General features: G+C 40.3%; 1 protein-coding gene across 1 annotated transcript in view; it reads left to right on the top strand.

The window, feature by feature from the left end:
* The window catches only part of CNTN3 (contactin 3), a 95,533-nt gene that overhangs the window by 23,834 nt on the left and 50,354 nt on the right, over positions 1–21,345 (top strand). Inside the window, exon 2 of the mRNA XM_027901971.1 lies at positions 917–1,049. Coding sequence (XP_027757772.1) covers positions 995–1,049 — 55 coding nt within the window. The 5' untranslated portion in view covers positions 917–994. The remainder of the gene's footprint in view (positions 1–916; positions 1,050–21,345) is intronic.

Here is a 21,345-nt window from a genome sequence, read left to right as displayed (position 1 = left end):
AACTCTAACGTAAAAGGCAGTTCACATGGAAACATCAAGTTCAGACATCTCAGACTTGGCTCCTCAGAGTTAATAGTTGCTTTCTTGACCTTAATATTTCTGTGCACTGATCTGTAGACTAATTCCAGAAGGAATCATTTAGTCTGCTCTGTGTGCTGCCCATCTCCCCTTCCTCTGCAGAGAGAGGATGCTGTGGAAGTGACACAAAAAGAATGTGAAGGCCACAGTTGTCATACAGCTAAAGAAAAGCTGCTGTGAAGCTTTTTTAGGAAAAAAAAAAAAAAAGTGAAATAACAATGTCATACCCAGGCTAGTAGACCTTGGCACAGGGTTAATCACTTGGCCAGTGACAGAGATAGAAGTGGCAGTAGATTAGTTCATTGCCTGCCTTTGCACCTGATCCTGATGTCTGAAGAAGAATTAAAACCAAATCAGTGAGCTCATCACACTCAAGTGCATGGAAAAAAGGGATGGGTTAGACATGGCCTTAATCAAATCAGTTCCTGCACATGTTGTATTGTTGCCAGCACAGCTTGTACAAGGCCAGTGCAGCACAAGCTGCTCTGTAACGAGTGTGTTGAGCTGCTGGTTGTGTCTGATTGCACCTCGTACTCTCTGTCCCTTTAAACCCACTGTGTCTTACAAATAAATGAGTGCTGGAGCTTGGTGGGAAGTAGGAGCTGCAAAATCAGCTTACCTGTCAGCTCTGCTCCTGCTGGAATACGTAACTTCTAACACCTTGTATAGCTAAGTGTGATGTATCTGTGTGCCCTTCTGTTGGGGATTAAGTCATAGGGGAAAAAAAAAAGGAACATTAAAGGGTCTGTCAATTTTGTATTTACTTAGAACCATTAACTAGGAAGCCAAGTTCCTAAAGATCATCCAGGGATTCAGTTTTGTGTTTTTCTTTTAACAGGTTAAACCTCGCCACCTGAAAGACTAAACCCACAGCTTCCCTGAGAGAACCAGAGGCACTGAATTTAGGAGGCTGAAGATGCTGCTGCTGTGGAAACAGCTGCTCCTGGTATCATTTGTTGGCTGCCTTGGAGGTAACAATCATCTCTAACTTCTGTTTCAGAACTAGGCATGAGTTCCCAGATTCCAGATTTGCACTTGAGGAGTAGAACCACGGAGGCTTTGAAATGCAAATGTTATGTAGAGTTTAGAAACCAAGCATGCAATAGGTACCTTAAATAATACAAAATATTAAGTGAGTGAACCGAAGTTACTGCATAAGGATGTGCTTTCAGGGCAAGCAGAAGATATTCAAATGCATTAAGGATGTTGTTGGTAGTGCTGACTTAAGAGCTGCAATATGTGTTTGTCTTCAGCTGGAAACTTCAGATTCTTGCTGTAGCTGGAAGGATTCCTGCAGCTTTTGTCAGAACTTTGTTTGCTTTGGAACAGGATTTATTCCTGAGAAGCAGCACTGTGTTACTGCTGCACCAATTCAGCAGCTCAGAGCTTTGCTTTTCTTACCATGCCAGGCAATTCTCAGTGGTAGGAGCTTGTGCTGCAGTTCAGGTCTCCTTCTTAGTGTTTCTGTGGTGTGAGGGTGATGTTTGAGCACTCTGTGTTAGCTGGGAACACCTGAAGTTGAAAATGTGTTTATAGCCTTAAAATACTTGAGAGATGGAAATCCACTCTCTGATGTCCACAGCTACATCTCTGTTAACTTTGGGGAATTACTTACCAGGCCACTTAACCTCTGCCATGTCTGAACTGGCAAAATTTGGTGTTATAAATGTAGCAAAACAATTTGTTGTTGCAGAACGTGTGTATCCACTTCTGAATCTCTTATGTAAAACTTCGGGTAAAATCCAAACATTAAAAATCATTCTCTACTGAATTTTTTTTTTTTTTTTTAGATCTTGTTTCTTTTGATTTGCTTTGTTAGTTTACATTGCAGTGCTTAACTAAGACGTATGAATAGTTTTCATGCAATAAATCACATCTATTGGTGATGGCATTCTGCACATTATTTGCAGGAGAATGAATGATTTCATTATATTTGTGGGTTTGTGAGTGTTAGATGAGTATTGATGCTGAAAAAGGCTTGGGTTTTTTGAATCTGTTAAAAATAATGTCTTTCTGCAGGTTTTTCAGTTGATACAAGGTAAGGATGATAGGGACTAATAATTTTATCTTGCTGTAGGTTTTAGTTTGATTTGTACAATTTAATAGTTATACTTTGAATCACAACAAAAATCTAAGCTACAGGTATAGAGAGGAAAGCTAAAACCCCATTATTTTGTTCATAGGTATCATACAGCCAATTTTTTTTTTTTTTTGCAAAACATCAGTCACTTGACCCCTATTGAAGTTGTCCCTTTCTTAAATTGCAGAGCATAGAAATCTTCTGGCTTGATGTGTTGAATTTAAATCTGCTCTTTATTTAAATGGGAAATTTCCTGAAGTAGTACATGAGGTAACAACCAGACCCTGGAGCTCTCCTTGTCTCCCAGGCACTGCTGGTGTGTTGTGAGCAGTAATATGGACAAATCTGTGAACATCACCCCTTGGAGAGTCCCAAACCAGTGTCTGGAGTGTGAGCAGCAACATCTGCAGAACTATTGGAGTGACACCCCCAAAGCTTTGCTCTCCTCACTGAGACCTTGGTGGTGGTTTGTGGGGACAGAACCTCTTTCTTCATTCTGAAATATTTTTTACTTGTTCTCTTGAAGGACTTTTTTTTTTTTTTTTTTTTTTTTAATCCTTTCATCTTGCCTGCATTTTTATTTCATGTCACCTCAGTCCTTTTGGGTTATATTTAAAAGCAGCACAGATGAAAGCAAGTTTTGTTTTGGCTGCCTATGAAGAAGCCTTAAGGATCCAGGATGATGGGAAGGTTTCTTGAGTTAAACTGTATGAACTCCAAGTGTACCAAATGTCTTCCTGAAAGAATATCTAGTCAGAAACGTGTAGTTCCATGCAAATATAACTGTGAAAAAAGAGACAGTATGAAAGGGATGATTTAGCTGCAGATTCCCCAGTTCGCATCTCTGGGCTCAGTATTTTTCAACAGCAAAGTTGGCATCGACTGTCACTGAGTTTACTCATGGAGAAATGCTTGGTTTTCAGCTAATCACTAACAGAACACTGAATTTCCAATGACCATTGCACTAACAAGGAAAACATTGCTAATATGTCCAAGTGGAAATCATTCTGGGTTTCTGTGAGACTCATCTTCCCGTGTTCATCCTCCCAACCCTTCTTTGCAGGTATTTCAGGTCCCCTCTCTGCGCTTGGGTACCTGCCAGATGTCAGCTCAGTAGCCACGGGGAGTTGGTAGGTTGGAGGACCAGCAAGAAATCAAGCAAAAAAAAAAAAGCTCTTTTTCATATTTCCCCAAGCCAGATGGCTTGGTGGAGCAGGACTGCCTGGAAGCCTCGAGCACCCACAATGGATATATAGCCCTGATTTAACGCTGTGCAGTTGCCATCCCTGGGAATGTTGTTGGGAGTTGCAGGCAGCACTTGGCAGAGATGAGTTGGAGCCAGATGCAGTTTGCTGAACAGTGGGAACTGAGCATTTCCAGCTGCCTAACCCATCTCACTCGAAACCCTGCAGAAGGTCTCAATCCTGACATATGAATCTCCTGATATTTTGGGGACTCAATGTTAACACTACCTGTTTGCTTCAATGAAACATGAATTATTTCTAGTGGACCTTTGGAAGAGCAGCCTTCCAAAATCCACTTGGGAATCCTGTACTTGAATTGATTTCAAGCCAGATTTTAGTAAGAGCGTGCTCTAGATGTAAAAACAAGTTGTTAAACAGTTTGGAGAATATTATTTTAACCTCTTATTAAGATAGATCAGCAGGTATTGTGATTCCCTATAGAGAACAATTTTTCTTACTCTCTGCTTATAAGCAAAAAGACAGTTCTTTTAAGACCTGTCTGCAGTTCAGTGTTATGAAATAACTTCATAGCTGCAGAAATGGAGATGATACTGATCTTGGCTTATAAACCTTGACACTCTCTGTCTTTGCAGATAATGTATTTCAAACTGGTTCCCTTATTGCAGTGTCCTATATTGAATTGCTTTTCATTTATCTGATGTGAATCTTCATAGTTCATCAAAGGGGGGAATGTGAGAGCATCTAATGAAAGAAAAACAATGGCCCTGGGGCCTTTGTTTATTGATGTGTGATTATATCTGCAGGACTAATGATGCTGTGGTCTTCTTGACCATTTACCTTGGGGAGCAAAAAGGTGATTACTTAGCATTAAATATATATATATATATATGGAGTTTCAAAATGTCTGCCTTGTTAGGAAAAGAATTAAAAAACATGTGCTCTAGCTTATTGTGTTTAAATTACTCTGAAGAGCAACTTCAAAGATAAAAGCCAATAAAATATGCAAAACAACATGAACAGTTAAAGTGCAGAACTAAGCTGCGAGCTGGGGCGAGGTCGTGAATTAATTCCAGGTGTGACTTCTTACAACTTCTCCTGATTTCCTTTCCTTACTATTGCTAATTTTGGCTTTATTTTCCTGCTCAACTGGAGAGGAGAAGGGGAAAGCTCTGGGGGAGTTGTGTCTCCATCAGCCTCAGGGCTCACCCAGCCCTGCCCAGCAGCCCCACTGTGGGCACAGGCAGAGGTTCATTCTGCTCTCTCATCATTTCCCAGTGCTAAAAACTGACTGCTCTGTTCTCCCCTGGAAAAAGGTATGTTTTTAAGGCTTCTCCTGAGAATTTAGAGGAAAAAACAACTTTTGAAGGATGGTTGAAGGGGAAGGAAAGCTGTGAATAAAGAGAAAGTTCAAAGAAATGAAACAAGGAAAACTCCGTGTAAATGCATAAAATTTTTCTCCTTCAGGAGATGAAAGGGCACATTTCAGACAGGGTGTCCAGGGTGAGACCTGGAGACACCACTTGGATTAACTTTCTCTTCTGAGCTTGTAATTCCTTGCCACCACAAACAGTGTCTCCTAACTCTGTCTTTACAGCACTTATTTAAATAGAGAAAACCAAACCCAACCCTCATTAAACTTAACCTTTTCCTCTGGCCCTTGCAAGCCTGGGCAAAAAAACCCTCAACAAAACAACAAACCACAAATAAACAACCCAAACAAACAAACAAAGGAAATAACAACATCAACAACAAAAAACAGACAAACAAACAAGAAAAACCCCTCTTCAGCCAAAACACAATATGTCGAAACTGTTTGGACATTGAAGTCTGGTTCCTATTCTGTCCATTTACGCTCAAATTTGTAAAGAGGGAGGTTTTCTATTTAATTCCTTACTCAAAAGCCCATTTGAGTTTAAAACTAGATCATACTAAATGTATTTCTTTATGTCTATTCAGGTGTTTTTATTGCTTTCATTTTCATTTTTTTCATTTTGTTTTCTCAGCCTGATACAGAAATAAACTGTTAAACCCTCAGGCTCAGCAATGTCATGTGTAAGATTCACACTTCTCTTTATTAGTATTAAGTTTAGGAGACTTATGAAGTTGGAAAGCATGGTTCTTCCTTTATTTTCCAAAATGAGCATGAAAACAAACCTTCTGTGTTCTTCCTGGTGTGGTGTTGTGATCAAATCATGCCAGAGGAAAGTAGAAATATCCTCTTCAGAGGGAACTCTTGGATCCCTGCACTTGCAGTACAATTTTATGGGGGGTGAGGGACTTGCTTGTGCATCTGCAGAGGGTCATGGGCAGGTTCTTGCCTTGCCCTTTGTATCTTGAGTCCCATATTGATTTGAAGTGAGAAGGGAATCCTGCTGGAAACAGTGGGATATGGGTCCAGTTTTTACTATCATTGCACTTTCTCTGCATCTCAAATATCAGGATGTGGTAAGAACAATATTCCTGCTCCTTCTGGTGTCAGTGCAGTTCTGATGAACTGTAGCAGTATATTTTTCTGGCATCAATGTGTAATTCCTAGTATAGGTTTTTGGATGTTGACAGAATGCCAACAATACCTTCCCCCTGAGTAAAGCAGATAAAACTCTTACAAACCTGCTATAATTTTGATTTACTCTACAGTGAGGAGTTTCTGTATGGGTGAGAATCCATTTGTAGAGAAAAAAAAATAAATATCATCCCTTGCTACTCTTGTTAGAATTCAGTTTTCATTAAGACTTACAGTCTTCAGACAGAGCCAGTCTGTATCTTAATGCATAGTGGGTTTGCATATTAATATTAATATCCTTTTTGTGCATTAGACATGTATAGTCATAATGCATCTATGCCAGGAGTGACTGTCAGAACTGCTTAGCTGGGATTGCTTGTGTGTTGCTACCAAGATTCATTACACTGATAGAAAATCTGGTTTGCTCATTGAATTAGTTCCTAAATGAGGAACCAATCTTCGAGTTCTGCTTTTCTTGGGATTGTTTGGTGCTTCAGGCCCCTGTAAACAGAAAACAGAATTCTTGGAGTAAATCTGCAAGGGCAACCTGTTGGAGGTTTCCTTTTTTGCACTTAAGCCTGATGTCCTGTCAAGCTTAACTTCTCTCTGCTGGTGAAACACAGGGCACACAACCTGGGAGGCAGGGAATTTGTCCTGCTGGAGATACCTGACAGATGGTGGGAGCTTATTGCAGCCTTCCTCTGCAGCTCTTGGGTTCAGTACAGCTGGATTTGTGCACTTGTGCCTTAGCACTGGGAGCTTTCCTGTTCTCAGTCTGCCAGTGGAGCACACCCATTTGGGATAAATGCTTTTTAGGGCTTCTTCTCACTTTTTAGCACTACTGCAAAATGAGCAGCGATGGAGAACGGTGTTTATTTAATCTATTTGTTTGGAATTAGGTGTGTGTGGGGGAAATGGTCTCCTTCAGGAGATCTTCTGTGTTTCCTTGTTAGCTGTTAATGATGTAGTGGCCTTTCCCCAGGCTCAGTGCATCTCCAGTCTGTGCTGCTGTGGTGGGTGTGCTCTTATCAGTTACAATATTTAACTCCCTTAAGTACAGAAAATGCTGTGATATTAAAATTGTTTTTGAAGAGAGGCCTTGGATGCCTGTGAAAAGTCTCCTCAGTTTCTGCTTTATCTTGCAAGCTGAAGAAAGCCTTCTCTTGAAAAGGCAGCTACTTCTTGCTGCAGATACTGTCTAACCTTAAAGCTTAATCCTCACCTTCAGACAATTAATGCTTCATTTCAGCAAGACAAATGCCATCTTTTTCTTCATTAATTAAACTTACTGCAGATTTTATGACATTTCAATGGAGAGATTCTGGCTAGTGGCAATTCTGATTTTTACATAACTTACCAAGAAAGGTTTTTCATGCGCTTTATCCTGCAGTAAAATTTTGTTATTGCAAATATTACTGAGCATGAAGGCCATACATTTGTGCTTTCATGGTTCTTCTGCCTACTGGAGTTTAAACTGCAGCATAGTAGAGCAAGTAACTCCCAATATATTTCTTGCAAAAGGTTATGGAGCTTGGGCACACTGAATAGTAACCCCCAGCAGAAGGCTTGCACAAATCCACAAGCCAAATATTTATTCAGCAAGAATTGTCATAACTCCTCATGCCTTAGAACTTCTGTTTGCTGAAGGTCTTAGTGGAGCATTGCATGGTATTTTATTTATGGCTACTTATTTGCTGTGTTACCTCAACCCCTTGTTAGACAGAAGCACCCTGGGCGTGCTTTGTCCAGCCATCATTGATTGGGGTGCCTTGGGAAGTGTCTCGCTGGCTGTTGCTGATGACCAAGATGGATGAATAATCTCACCCAGTCAGATAGTTCCTGGGATTTTGGATGCTACCTTTAATTTTCTGGGTTTTTTTTTTTTTTTTTTCCTACAAGACAGATCCAGTCATGGATGTCACTGCTTTGGGATATCACTTCTTGGAGGTGAATCATCCTGTAGATACCAAGGATGGCAAGAGGAAACCCTCTTCTATCCAAGTGGAAAGGTGAAAGGCACTGGGGAGGGAAGACAGTGGAGAAGGACTTTGGGAGATTTGCTGTGCAGAGCACAGTTTGCATCAGCCCCTTCCTTGGGAAGCTCAGAACCCTGCAGAGGAAAAAAAAAAACCAGATTAAAGCAGTTGTGAATGACAGCTGAAAACCAGGGAAGGTACACTGGGTTGAAATCTAAAGCTGAATAATTTGGCAGATGTTCAGGAAAACAGCAGAACTGAAAATAAATGCTTTGTTTTGTATTTTAAAAAGCTTTCCAGTAGAAACTCTTCTGAATTTTGTTGTTGTTCTTTACGATCATGTTCAAAATGAATGCTCTAGGTTTTTAATTTTTGGTGATTTTTCAATATGTGACTGCTATCCCCTTGGACAAAAGCTTTATTTGTGCCATAATTAACCTTTCAGTTTCTTGTGCAATAACAAGTGGGGATAATAGCAGCCTTTAGCTTTTCCAATACAGGATGTACATATCAGTGATGAGATTTCAGGGATCAGTATTTATCAGGGATTAGAACACAATTTACACACTGGCGTTTTTTCAGTAAAAAAATAACACAACATTGTAAAGCAAAAGCTTAACCTCACCATATTTACTATACGTGTTTGAAAACCTAAGTGAATAAAAGCTCATTTATATTCTTGTCTGATTAGCACAATCAGAACTTATTGATGCTAAAACGAACCAGATTTCCATAACTATAAACAGAATATTAAAATATAGCTGTCTAATGTAGCATGATGTTTTTTTCCTTCTTGGCTGGAACAAGTAGTTACGACTTTCTTGTTGACTTTTTAGGAGTCTTTTAACAAGAGTCAAAGGCATTTCAAACCCATGCCCTGGGGCAGGAAAGCAGACCTTTTTCTAGACAAGGGCTGTTTACTGTCTTGGAATAGAAAGAAGATGACATGTAGGTAAATATGTTTGTGCTTGGCTGTCTTTTACTCTTCCATAGCTGGGGCTCAGATGTTGAGGAGCTGAGAACTGACTGGAGAAACGTTTGAAGGTAGAAATGACTTTGTTTGGACCAGACATTACGTGTATTTGTAGTATTTTACACCAACAGAAGGGAACAGAAAGTCAGTGAAGAAGGGGAGGGAAGGAGTGTCTTTATACATTATAAATTAAGAACTCCCCACTGAAGCCAACTGGATGTTTTCCCGTGGTGTAAATTAAGGATCACACAATGGTTTGGGTTGGAAGGGACCTTAAAGATCATCTTGTTCCACCCCCCCTACCAGGGGTAGGGACACAGAAATGTGGATTAAGCTGGTGCAAAGGGTGCAGGGCTTTGAGGAGACCCGAGCTGGAACAGTGATGGCTGTGACCTTGTGCAGGTGACTCAAATTTCCATTCAAATCGCCAGGTAAAAAGTATAAGGAGAAGTTTTTGTCTGGTTTCAGGGAGTCCGTGTGAAAAGAGTCATAGAACCGAGACTTAGCACGCCCATCCTAAATACACATCAGGCTTTGTTCCCATATCATAAATGTCATTTTGTTAAAAAGTACCCTGTGTGAGGAATCAATGGATTAGCATCACTTTTATTTAGCAGAGACAATGGAGTATGTCAGGACCCCGTTTTAAGTAAGCAGAAAATGTTGCTCCTGTGCTCCCACTCCAGAGTTGTGGATTGGAGAGGCTTGAAATGCCACTTTGTCCCCAGGCAGCTGAGAGCCACACCTTGCTCACAGGGCATCTGCTTGGCAAAATAATTCAGTGCAACTTGGGGTGCTCTGTGTGCTGCAAGGAGCAAAGGACTGCAAAGGAAAACACAGCACTCGCTTGCCTTCGGCGGTTGTTGTGCAGTGAGAACTTCAAAATGGTTTAAACCTGAATTAAAAATAGCTTAATTTGCATAGTCAAGGGTAATTAGTGTACATTTTATCCTGATTCCTCGTACAGCTATTTATAACTCGGAAAGCAATATGGAAAATCCCCAAATAGTTCAGTGTTGGATTCAGTTAGGGATTCTCCTGTACCTCAGAGGTGGCAGAAAAAGGTGTTGCTGTTGATAAACACCCCAGTGGCAAATTTTGATATGGAAGATAACAGGCAAATTGTGACAGGAGCAGCCTCTAAGTACCAGGCACAGGATTTGATGCCCTCTGATGTGAATATATGTGAATATACCCCAGTGTAGATCTCGCAGTGGCAACTTAAATGAGCATTAAATCTGCTCCTTGGTCATTTTTAGGAGGCCTTTGTGTAGCTTGGACAAGCTCAGGAGCAAATAAGTGCTGGTTTTCTAAAGCTGTGCTGCCTGTTCAGGAAATGGTTTTAGCCAGTTCATTGCAGATTACTTTCTGGTCTTTATGACCAGAGATCATCCATGGGTGGGGACTTTATGGATTGGGTGTTTTAAGGTTTCATCCCTTTTCTCGTTTTTAAGGCTCACTGTGTGGGGAGATCGTATGGGCCCGTTATTTAATGAGTCAAGGCAGCTCTGGGGGTGTGTAATGGAAGGAAAGACATTTTCCTTACACTTTTCAGAGCGAGAAGAAACATTTATCCTGTATCAACAGCTCTAAAATGGGACAGATTCATTCCTTTCCGTGATGTTTTGTGCTGGCTGGGAAGCGATTCCAGCAAGTGCTGATAAGAAACAGTGTTTTTGGAGATAAACTACTGACATTAATGGAGCCTTGACTTTTTGGGGATAGGGGGTTTGTGACAGTTCTTTCTGCTTTCAGAATTTATAAGAATTGCCTTTGATTGCAGCTGTAGAAAAAAAAAACCCAAAATCTGAATTTGCTTACTAACCTGTGTAAAACTTTATTGTAGGCCATAGACTGCAGTTTAAAGAAAGAAAATTACATGGCTGAATCTTTTTTTTTAATATATATTTTATATATAAAATATAAAGAGTCTTAAAATTTCAGATCTGCATCCATAGCATTGCTGCATGCGGGGCATATTTCACTTTTTCCGAGAGCTTAAAAGTGAGTGACAGCAGTGAGCAACATATTGGAAAATATTACTTCTAATTCGTCTCTTTTTAGAGTTTTTTGAATCTTAACGTGAAATATTGTATTCTCTAAAAAGATTCTGATGAGAAAATGAAATTACATAAAAGCATAGGAGGAAATGAGGGAGAAAAAACAGTTGTTTCAGATCATAACCTCGTCGGGTGGGGTGACAGTTCCAATTCCATTTGAGTTCTCTCCAGTTCTCATCCTTTTTATGTTGGATTAAGTAACAGTTTTTGTCTTCTTATTCCCATAGCAACCTTATCTCTCTTTATTTTTTTGATGTAAATCTGCTTGTCTCTTACTATCTTTCAAAGCTTGTGCATGAATAGCTTGTGAAGAAGGGGAGTGTGGCAAGGAGAGAGCAGAGAAGAGGCTTTTTGGCATAGGAAAGAAGGGAAAAAATATTTTGGAGCAAGAGAGAGAGATTTTTTTTTTTCCCCCCAAAGCTATTTATTTCATCATTTTTTCTGTTTAGTTTTTTCATGAAGACGAAAACTTTGCTGCTGTTTTAGTAAGTTGTGTGAGCATAACTCTTTAAAAAAAAAAAAAAAGTTGTAGGCCAACCTACATACCCAGCCAAAAATACAGACCTAATGTCCTGTAACATTATGGTTTATATAACTTGGGGAAGGTGCCTCTTTCAGCAAAGGTGAGTCTTCACTTGCCATGATTTTGCTCCTCGTGGAACCTGGAATCTCTGAAGAGAAAGCTGAGTGCAGCCAGAGGTTTAGGTGGGTGATGTGCTGACTCCCAGCTTTGTGTCCATCTCCTCTACCTGATGGTCCATGACCAGTGATCCCACAACTGGGAGAATCCCAGGGCTCTTGGAATCCTCTGTATCACAAATCTCAGTTTGTCCTCTGTTTGCTGCTTTGAGGCACTGAATGAGGTTGAAAAAAGCAGCTGTTGCTCCACCTCTCTACATCTTTTCCTCAAATAAAATATTTCACTTGGTTGGACTTGCTTTAATATAATAAGTGTTTTAAATGCAGTGGAGACATGGAGACAATGGACACCAGTATGATCCATTGTATTTTTAGCTATTTAGGCTTGATGCCTAAACTCTGAAATGTTTAACAGGAGCCTTTGAAGTGCTGCCTTCAATTGTGGAGGTGTAAGAATTTCTATAAATAACTAACAAGTTTAGCATTTCCTGTGCAGCCTCCTCACCTCCCCACCTGATAAGGCTCTAAACAAAAAACATATTTTCATTTTAGTTCTTGCAGATTTTATTTGTGTGTGTGTGTGTTTGGTTTCTTTTTTTTTTTTCTGTGTAAGAAGAGTGGTGATGTTCCTGAGGATTTTTGCACTTTGGGGCTGTTCTTAAACCTCTGGAATATGGGTTCTTTGGAAAAACAGAGTTTATATTCACTGAAGGATCAAAGCAAATCATTGCTAAGGAAGGAAAGTATTTCAGCCCTTGTTTTGTTGGGCACAATCACCCTAATGGGGTCTTGTTAGCCCATTTAACATGCTACTGATAATATATAGATAATACTTAAAAACACTTACATTACATTAATACCCCATTAAGGGCCTGATCTAAAGCTCACTGATGTTGATTGGAATGTTCAGCAGGAATTTAATGCTTTGATCTTCCAACTATGGCTTTACAACTTACAAAATCAAACATAAAAAAAACCCCCATTTCAGTCCACATAAACACATCTATGCTATCTGTGTCCTACTCCACCCTTCATGGCTAATAAAATATTGGATTTGGAGCCTCCTCGAACTGAAATATGTACTGAAAATATCGACTTGGATTGTGTTTTACAGCACCAAGTCCTGCTGTAGAAAAACCAGCGTTGCTCCAAGGCGTATAATGAGGAACTTTAAATAAGGAAGGCTTGGATGGGTGGCTTGGCATGTTTAGAGGATTTGACTTGATAATTTAGTAGACTTGAATGCTCTTCTAACAATCTGTGTTGAGGTCTGGGGTGCCCTGGCACGGTCTTAGACAACACTTTGTTATTGAAGGTGCTGTTCTTCAAATAATGCACTTGAGGTCACTTGAAAGGCGAGTTGATGTTTAGGGACGTGGTTTAGTGGGACTTGGCGGTGCTGGGGGATGGTTGGACTTGCTGTCTTTTCCACCCTAAATGATCCTGTCGTTCTGTAACAAGCACAGTTGCCTTGTGATGTGCAGAGTTATTCTCGCATTCAGTGAATATATAAATACACAGTAAATTTTGACTGAAGTAACCCGTGGCTGCAACACAAGAAATATCAGATTTAGGGGGGGGGGGGATTTAGAATAGCAGTTTAAATGTCTTCACTGGGTATCATCTTACTTTAAATATGCTTTTCTCCAGGCTCTGACTGCGTGTTTTGCTTCCTGATGTTTATTGGGAAGCAAAGTAGGCGTCTTAATACCAAAAGCAAGGGAATTTGCACAACTTCTCCTTATTATCCTGCATTGCTTCTGTTGCTATTTTTGTATTGATTATGTGTTTGTGTCGTGTTTCTTGTACAATATGGCAGTGAGTGGTTACAGAGAGCGCAGGCTGTGGGTTGTTTGGAGTCTCATTTAATAACCAGGGAAATTCTCCCTACTTAGGAGAAGAGATGCAGTACCTGATTTTATTTTCCTGTTATTACCTCTCTCGGCCCTGCGCAGCGAGACATCTCTCTGTCTTTTTATGAAACTGTATTTTTTGAGCCCGTGACTTTTTATTAAATTGTAGTTAACAATATACTTTTGAGGATTACATCACCCTGCAAGGAACAATTTGGCTTAGGCTGGGGATCAGTCTGCACGTGGAGCATCTGTCACGGAACGATTCTGCTTAGATACCAACAACAAGATTTGAGGTCCCACTGTGTTTTGGGGGTTTTCTCCTTATGTATATGTCTCAATCCATTAAACTCTCTCCAGCAGCACTGGGATTGTATTTGTCTTTAGAAATGGAGTAGCAGAAGAACAGATAGGTATTTCTCAGGAGCAGTTTTGTTTTTTTTTTTCCACTCCTGCAGCCTCTGTTGTTGAATGGCCTGATGCTGAATTTATTAATCTATGCAGTTGCTTGCTCAGGTGTAATCCCTTGTTCAGCCACATTTATTCACCCACTGAAGGATGTGCACATTGGTACATCATGGCATATTAAAGGTTTACCACCGCCTGCCACAGCTGTCATCTCTTTGACCCTTCAGTAAACCAACAGTCTTCCACATAATTTTGCTTTCATTCAAGTGTAATGCCATTACTGCAGAGGCAGACAGAATGCAATTCTCTAAAGATCTTGTCTCGTTCCCTTCTCTTCCAGGGAGGTTAATGTGCTCAAATGATCCCTGAGCTTTCTTTTACTTGCTCTCTTGCTGCAAGAAGAGCAAAACCAGAAAGTGCTCCTGGGTAGCGTGTTTGGACTGGCTTTTTGGGGATTGGAGCAGACTGGAGAGATGAACTCACCAGCTGAGTGGAAGCCCTCTTCACCCCTTGAGTTTCAAATGCCTTCATTTGTTTCTTCAGTACGTTTATTTTTATAGCCTTTTACAAAAAGCTTATCCAGTTTTTCTTCTAAAATGACTTAGCATGGAAATAAGCAAGTCAGAACCTCTTCACCCACAGTGAGATAAGCCAGGTTTAAACATTAATGATGCACGGGAATAACTGAAGTCTGAAGTTCAACCAGTGCTTCGTCCACGGACATTCATCATTTCAAAAAAACACACACACACACAACTTCATGTTAATGTTTGCAGTGTCAGTGCTTGGCAGACAGTGCAGTTACAGCCTTGTGATCTCACAGAATTGATGTTGAGAATGAGCTCTTGGAGATGATGGTCTGAAACTGGTGTCTGGGGCCATCGATTCCAACCCCAGCTCTGTCATGTCACTGAGTGCAGCTTCTCTTTATGAACTTACTGTCATTGTAACATCTAATGATTTGGAATTATATTGACTGTTTCTACTGTATGTGCCTCTGTTTGACCTGGTAATTAAGTTAAACAATCAAATGAGTCAGTGATTGATTGGGTTTCTTGGTGTAGAGGCAGGTTCTGCACTGCCACAGTTTCTCATCTGCTCGCTGAACTCTTGTGTGTGATGTGCCAGGAGGCTTCACTGAGTATCAAATAAGTGCATGATATGATGCTTTTGATTTTTAAAAGTCTAATTTTAATGGTAGTGTTTTGTATTTACACTTCTTTGCATTCAGCTGTTTTTGAATCTCTGATTTCTTAATACATCTCTCCTTCTGGTTTTATTTCAGATTCTTTTCACAGGAATTTTTCTGCTGCTTTGGTTAACAAAATGTAGCATTTTTCTCCCTAGTATTTCACAACTCCAGCTCCTAATAACACATGCTAGTCTTATTTACCCTTTCATCTTCTTGTATAACTCTTGTTTGCTTAAGGTAACTGTAGCCTCTCCTTAAGCCAGTTCCATCTTATTCATCTTGTATTTTTTTTCTCCGAGCTTTCCTGATGGGGATTCAGTGGAATTACTATCTTGTTTCTTCAAGAAACCTTTTTGCCTCATAATAAATCCTTCTCTGCTGAAAAAAAAAAAAAAAAAAAAAAAATTGCCTGGAGATTCCAGGTCTGAGTTTTGTCTGAAATTGTAGGACCTAACCATCCTTTCAGACTCCAGTATTTACTGACTCCGGGGCAAGGGTGGAATTGATTTCTGCCATCCCAGTGTCCGTGGTGTCTGTCTGGAGGCTGGCAAAGGGCTGCTCTGCATTGCAGCTGATCGCAGTGAACCCCAGACACTCGGGCAGAGCGTGGCCCTTGTCTCCACACACCCTGCCTGCCATCGATTTGGCGCTGGGTAAGGTGACCGAGTAGATCAAGTTACCGAGTTCTTATCCCAAATCACTGCTTTGTGTAATGAATTTAATTTATTCCAAGTCACGCTTGCAAGGGTCTCCTGCTCTTCCTCCAGACAATATCAGATCCCAGTTCAGCCTGAGCCAGACCAAAAGCAATTCTGTCAGCTCTTTACCCCCTTGTTTAATTGTGTAACGATTATTGTTCCTGCTTTTATAAACCAAAGCAGGGGGCTTGTTATCTGCGTGGGGATTAGACTGATGGGTTTTTAAATGCCTCTTTCTTACATCTGGGTCAGAGCAATGATTAAATATTGAAAGAGAGGTTTTGTGCCCCGACAGAAGCTCTACCACGTGTCCTGATTTTACAGGGGCTATGAGGGGCAGAAGTAGATGTGTGACAGAGCAAATGGAATTTTGGCTTGATTGCAGTGGGTAGATTCTGTCGTTCTGGTCAGGCTGATTAAAATCTTAGAATTACAGAATATGCTGAGGTGGGAGGAACCCACAAAGATCATCCAGTCCAGCTCCAGGCCCTGCACAGGACACCCCAATAAGCCCATCATGTGTCTGAGGGCAGAACCTTCTCCTGAGATCCAGCCTGACCCTGCCCTCACTCGGATTTGTAGCCTGTGTTTGTGCTGCTGGGAGGAGCAGAGTGGTTCTTCAGTAGGGTAAAAGTGCTTCCAGAACTTCAGACTTGAGAAAGTGCCACAGGTCATTCATGTCTTTCTAAGAGGGAAGATCAGAAGGAACTGTTGGATGATCTGGTTTGGTCTCCTGGGTGTCACAGCACAGTTTCACTGGGTAACCTCTGTGTTGATCCTTATCCAGTTTGCAGGAACTTATCTGGAGTTTTATTTCTAAATTATTTAATCTGGTTCTGTCACAGGAAACCAGAAAATAAACTCTGCAACCAGTTTGTTGGGTTAGAAAGCTGACAAGACTTTGCAGCATCGGGTGGGTGGGGGATCAGGTCATAGGCATGAAACTACTACTTATTCACTACACACTCATTGCATTTCCTGGATACATGCATATGTGCTAATATTTCTGTGGAATTATTTGGATATAAGTCAGGATCTTTTGAGGGTTTCTGGTGGTGTTACTGTACCAGATCTTCCAATGAATCTTTTCTCCCTTGTCTCAGGTATGTGGTCAGGACATAAGGTATCTCTCTTATCATCTTTGGTCCAGCACACAATCTTTGTTCTCAGAAGACATTTATTTGTCCATATTCATCACTAGTGTGGGTAAAAAGGGAAGCACTGACTGGCACAAGACTATTGAGTCACAGGTAAAGGGAGTCAACTCAAAACTACATCAATCTCTGGCATTTGCACTAAACTCTGGGTGGTACAAAACTTACCATTAATGATCAAAGACCATTGTGCTAAAGTGAAAGAATTTTCATCATCTTCCCCTACTACTGCATAAACTCCTTTTTTTTTTTAAAAAAAAAAAAAAGAAAAAAAGAAATAGGACTTACTTGGTAACAGTAACCCAAAAGCCTTTGGGTTTGTCCTACCCGAGAAATGACACCAGCACCACTTAAGAGGTTTCCAGACAAGAAACCAGCTGCTTTAATAGCAGGAATCTCTGGTGTGAATTGTTATCATGGGTGAAATCTTACTGATTGGGCTTTTGTCTTATCCTCAGCCAATATCTGTGATCTTAGGCAACCTTAATTCTGGCATCTTCTACCTCCAAATAATTGAGTTTGCAACCTCAGTACGTTCTTTTAATTTTATTAGGGACTACAGAGTAATATGTTTGCACAAGAACACTGAATTAGGTTATGCAGAGGGTTTTAGCTTTTCATTAAATAATTAACATCTCTTGCTTGTGCTCAGGTCGGGGATGTGGCTTCATGGGGACATTTCATCATTTGGCTTTCATTTCAGCATTCGAGAAATGATTCTGCCACATGGACTGTCCCATGCCCTGTCCCCTAAAGTTATATTTTTCGTTTTCTTGTTTTTACGTGGACCTGGCAAATCATTATTGTTTTAAGCATCTCCACTGTCGGCATCCAACGCTGTGGGTTTGCTTTCATTTCTTCTGCCTTATCTGCAGCAGAAAAGACGCGTTTTGCTTGTCAGCTGCAAATGACATCAGGGTAAGAAATGCCTCTCACTGCATTCCTGTTCCCTAAAGTCTGTAAGGAAAGTAACTACAGACCATCTGCTTTAGCCACCTCTTGATACTGTAAAGGGAATGAACAGAATCTGCTCTGCTTTGCTTTGATGTGCTCCTGAACATCCATTAAGCTACAACTTTAGTGTTGCTCTACGGTGCCTGGATGGAAATAGATCATTTTTTTCTTATCTCTCCTGTCCTTCTGAGCCTGTTAATGTAGTCTAATCCCAGCTAGTAACCTTAGAGATTTATAGTCATAAATGTTTGCAGCAATTTTCCAGAATCTGTTTTATGCTGTGGGGACATCTTTGCGCTCGGATATTGCTGTGGTTGGAGTGAAGCACCCAAAGAAGAGAGTGTGTTATATCCTTGATTCAGAAATGGTGGATTTGAACATCACAGAAGCAATTAATGTCAGCACCAAATGCTCTATTCAGGATACTAAACCTGAGATATTTTATTTGTCAAACGTGAAAATTCGCTTGCCTCTTCCTTAAAATTGTCATGTGGGCAGTTAATACAGTGAAGTAACTGTTCTACTTGTGAATCAGACGAATGTGCTCGCATGAAAATGGATTGCTTTTATTTCTGCCTCTGCATTTTTCATCTTCAGTAATAGAATTAAAAGTTTTTATTTCTTCTCAATTCCTCTGCAAATATTATTTTTGTTACAGTATTAATCTGTCCTTGCACTCCATCCCCTCTACAGCTTATTTCAAGTGGGTTATTGAATTCATGTATGTAGAAAGAGTCATCTTCTCTAAATTTCCTTGTATATTTTATGAAGAAGTTGAGGCATAATGTGCCTGACAGCCCCATCTTATTTAGGTTGAGAAACAGCAAGCAGGAGAATTACTAAAATAAACACAAAAAATAAAAATCCATGAATGTTTAATGGGTCCAGTTAAAAATAATGAACAGCAGCTGGAGCTGGAGACGAAACCCAGCTGATTTTGGAGAAGATGGCAGAGGTGATTTTGGCAGGGTAAGTCATGCTTTAGGGTTTGATCTCTTATTCTTGGCAGATTACTCCACTGTTGGAGTTCCTGGATGGGCAGATGACTTGTTTCACTGCACAAGCAACAGAATTACTTTGCCCAACCCGTGTAGGACACACGTTTTGATGAGAACACAAATATTTGGAAGGCGTGTGAATATGGGATTTTTATGCTGACTAACAAGTCGGTGTGTTTTTGGGTGTGAAGCAGCAGCTGTGGCAGAACATCTGTTGACAGGACACTCACTCATCTGCTGCGTCTGTTATTTGTCATCATTACATCTGTTACAGTCCACATGGCCCTAATCAGAGCAGGGAGGCTTTTTGCCAGGTGCTCCATACCTGGGGAGATGGGGAGAATGACAGATTTTTGGTTACCTGTATCCTGACAATGCTTTCTGGTGAAAAACCAGCTGTATTTTGTACCATTTGTGGGAAATCTCTCCATTTCTTTTAAAGGAAGTGCCTGTCTTCAGAAAGATGGTGTGGCAGGAAAAAAATGCCATTGTCACCAGCATGTTCCCAGTGCTTAAAAAAAATGAGCTGTTGTGGGATGGCTTTCATTGATTTATTTATTGAGGAGAGGCTTTTTTGGAAACACTGCTGCATATTTAATAGATAAACAAACCTTCAGATAATTAGACCTAGATCTGGCAGAGCTTTAGCCATCTGTTTAACTATTAAAACGTGAATAGCCTGGTGTTGTTCAACATTAAACCTGCTTTGTGGTCGTGAGGGTTTGTGCTTAGTAGATTTGTCAGGATGTTCTTAGGGTTTGTTTTGGTAAAGTGTTAAGGGGGGAAAGAAAAAAAAAAAAATCAGTGTTGTATCTGAGAACTCGACTGTAGGATAATTTCCTTGAGCAAACATCCTTTCCTCCTGAGATATTTCTCCGATTGCTTGAATTGCTTTGTTCAGTGCTGTGTTTGCCTTGAGTTGAGTGGTAATTCCCAGATAATGCGAATTTATGAAAGGCATATTTTTGGAAATACCTATTGGAGAACATTTTTCTTTCAAAACATGCATTTCCCTGGTAACGCTGGGGCTTTTTTTTTTTTTTCCCCCCCCAGTTCTTTCAGTGCATTTTTGCCAGTGCAAAGCCTGTTTTAAAAAGAAATACTTCCTGCTCATGAGATGTTGACTCAACATTTATGCTATTAATGTTCCTTTACTGCCTTTTTTTTTATTTTTTTTTTCTTTCTCTGCTGTCTCTGGTTTCTTCCTTCAGTTCCACATAACCCACAAAGTGCTTCATCTCTTATCCCCCTCATTACTGCAGACTCTTGTGCCTCTTTCCATGCTGGCATCTCCTGTTCACCACAGCATGATACATCTGTGCCAATTTATTTTTAACCTTTTTTTTGTTGTTGTTGTTTCTGTTTATATAACACACTTTGTTGCACAAGTTTTGAGTGATTTTCCTTTAATTGGTGTAAGAGCATTTAATCCTCTCCTGCTTCATTTATTTTGCCGAACCTCAGGTGAAGGTGGCAGAGTGTGAAGAGTTAAAAAGATTTATTTGTAAGGTGGGTTTTTTTTGGCGTTTTGTGCTGTTCCTTGCACCTGGCTCCAGCAGCTTGTTGATCCCAGCATGACTCACCTATTGGATGTTCAGCTTTTCGTGGGATGGAAACAACCTGAAGGGTTGTTTCGTTTCTAAACGGAGGTTTGCTGCATTTTATTAGGCATATTTTTAAGGGTGCAGGAAACACTCAGATGGGCTCTGCTGATGGGACTAAATTGTAATGTGACAAGAAACAGGAGCAGTGTTTCAAAATACAAACCCTGGGCCCTGGGAAGGCGCAGTACAAGGTCTCACTTGTGCTGTTTTCTGGTGCTCCCATCACTGCAGGCCCATGTGTTGGGGTTAACAGGCCGTGGATCCCAAATATCCTTATACAGGTGTTTTTAAGAATTTTAATTATGCCAAGTGTACATCCTGTCTAAAGAAGTGCAAAGCTCATGGTCGCAGAGATGCCTTGGTATAGCAAATTTTGGGGTATAGAGTGGTGGGGAACAAGGTTTGCTTGTGCAGATATGGGTGAGTTAAGTGGTGGTGGTGAAGTTTGTTGGGGTTTTATGTTGTTGATAATGGGGTGTTTTTTTGGTTCTTTTTAAAGAAACAAATTTGTGTGACACTGTTTTCTGTAGTAGTTTTCATTACCAACACAGCTATTACAACACACAGAGGCTGTTATTTGTCCTTAAGAGCTGAGAGACTGGAATACCCCTTCTTTTTAATAATGTGACTTTTACTAGGGCGAGTGAGTTGTGAATTAGTACTTCATTATGGGCTGACATCAAACAGAGTCCCCTCTTCAGAATTACCTACTCAAGAAAACAGTTTAGAATTGGTTGTCTGACTCATTTAGGTACTTGAACATCCTACCAATACAGAATTTTAAATAAAGTATGTTTAACAAGTTCTGCAGCTTTGGATAACAACGAGTCTAATGAAGCAATAGAATAAATATTTTTGTGGCTCTTAAGGGACAATTATGTTTGTAGAGCTGGAATCCTTGTTCTGCAGCTATCAAATCATGGTAGAGTTGCTAATAAACTTATGTTGACAATAAACATCAGTTGGTGCA

This window comes from Empidonax traillii, unplaced genomic scaffold (genome assembly GCF_003031625.1).
Source record: "Empidonax traillii isolate 1590-97213 ecotype Southwest subspecies unplaced genomic scaffold, ASM303162v1 scaffold828:size275390, whole genome shotgun sequence".
NCBI classification, from domain to species: Eukaryota; Metazoa; Chordata; class Aves; order Passeriformes; family Tyrannidae; genus Empidonax; species Empidonax traillii.
Note: the sequence above shows the minus strand (reverse complement) of the source record. Positions and strands in the feature narration are given on the sequence as shown.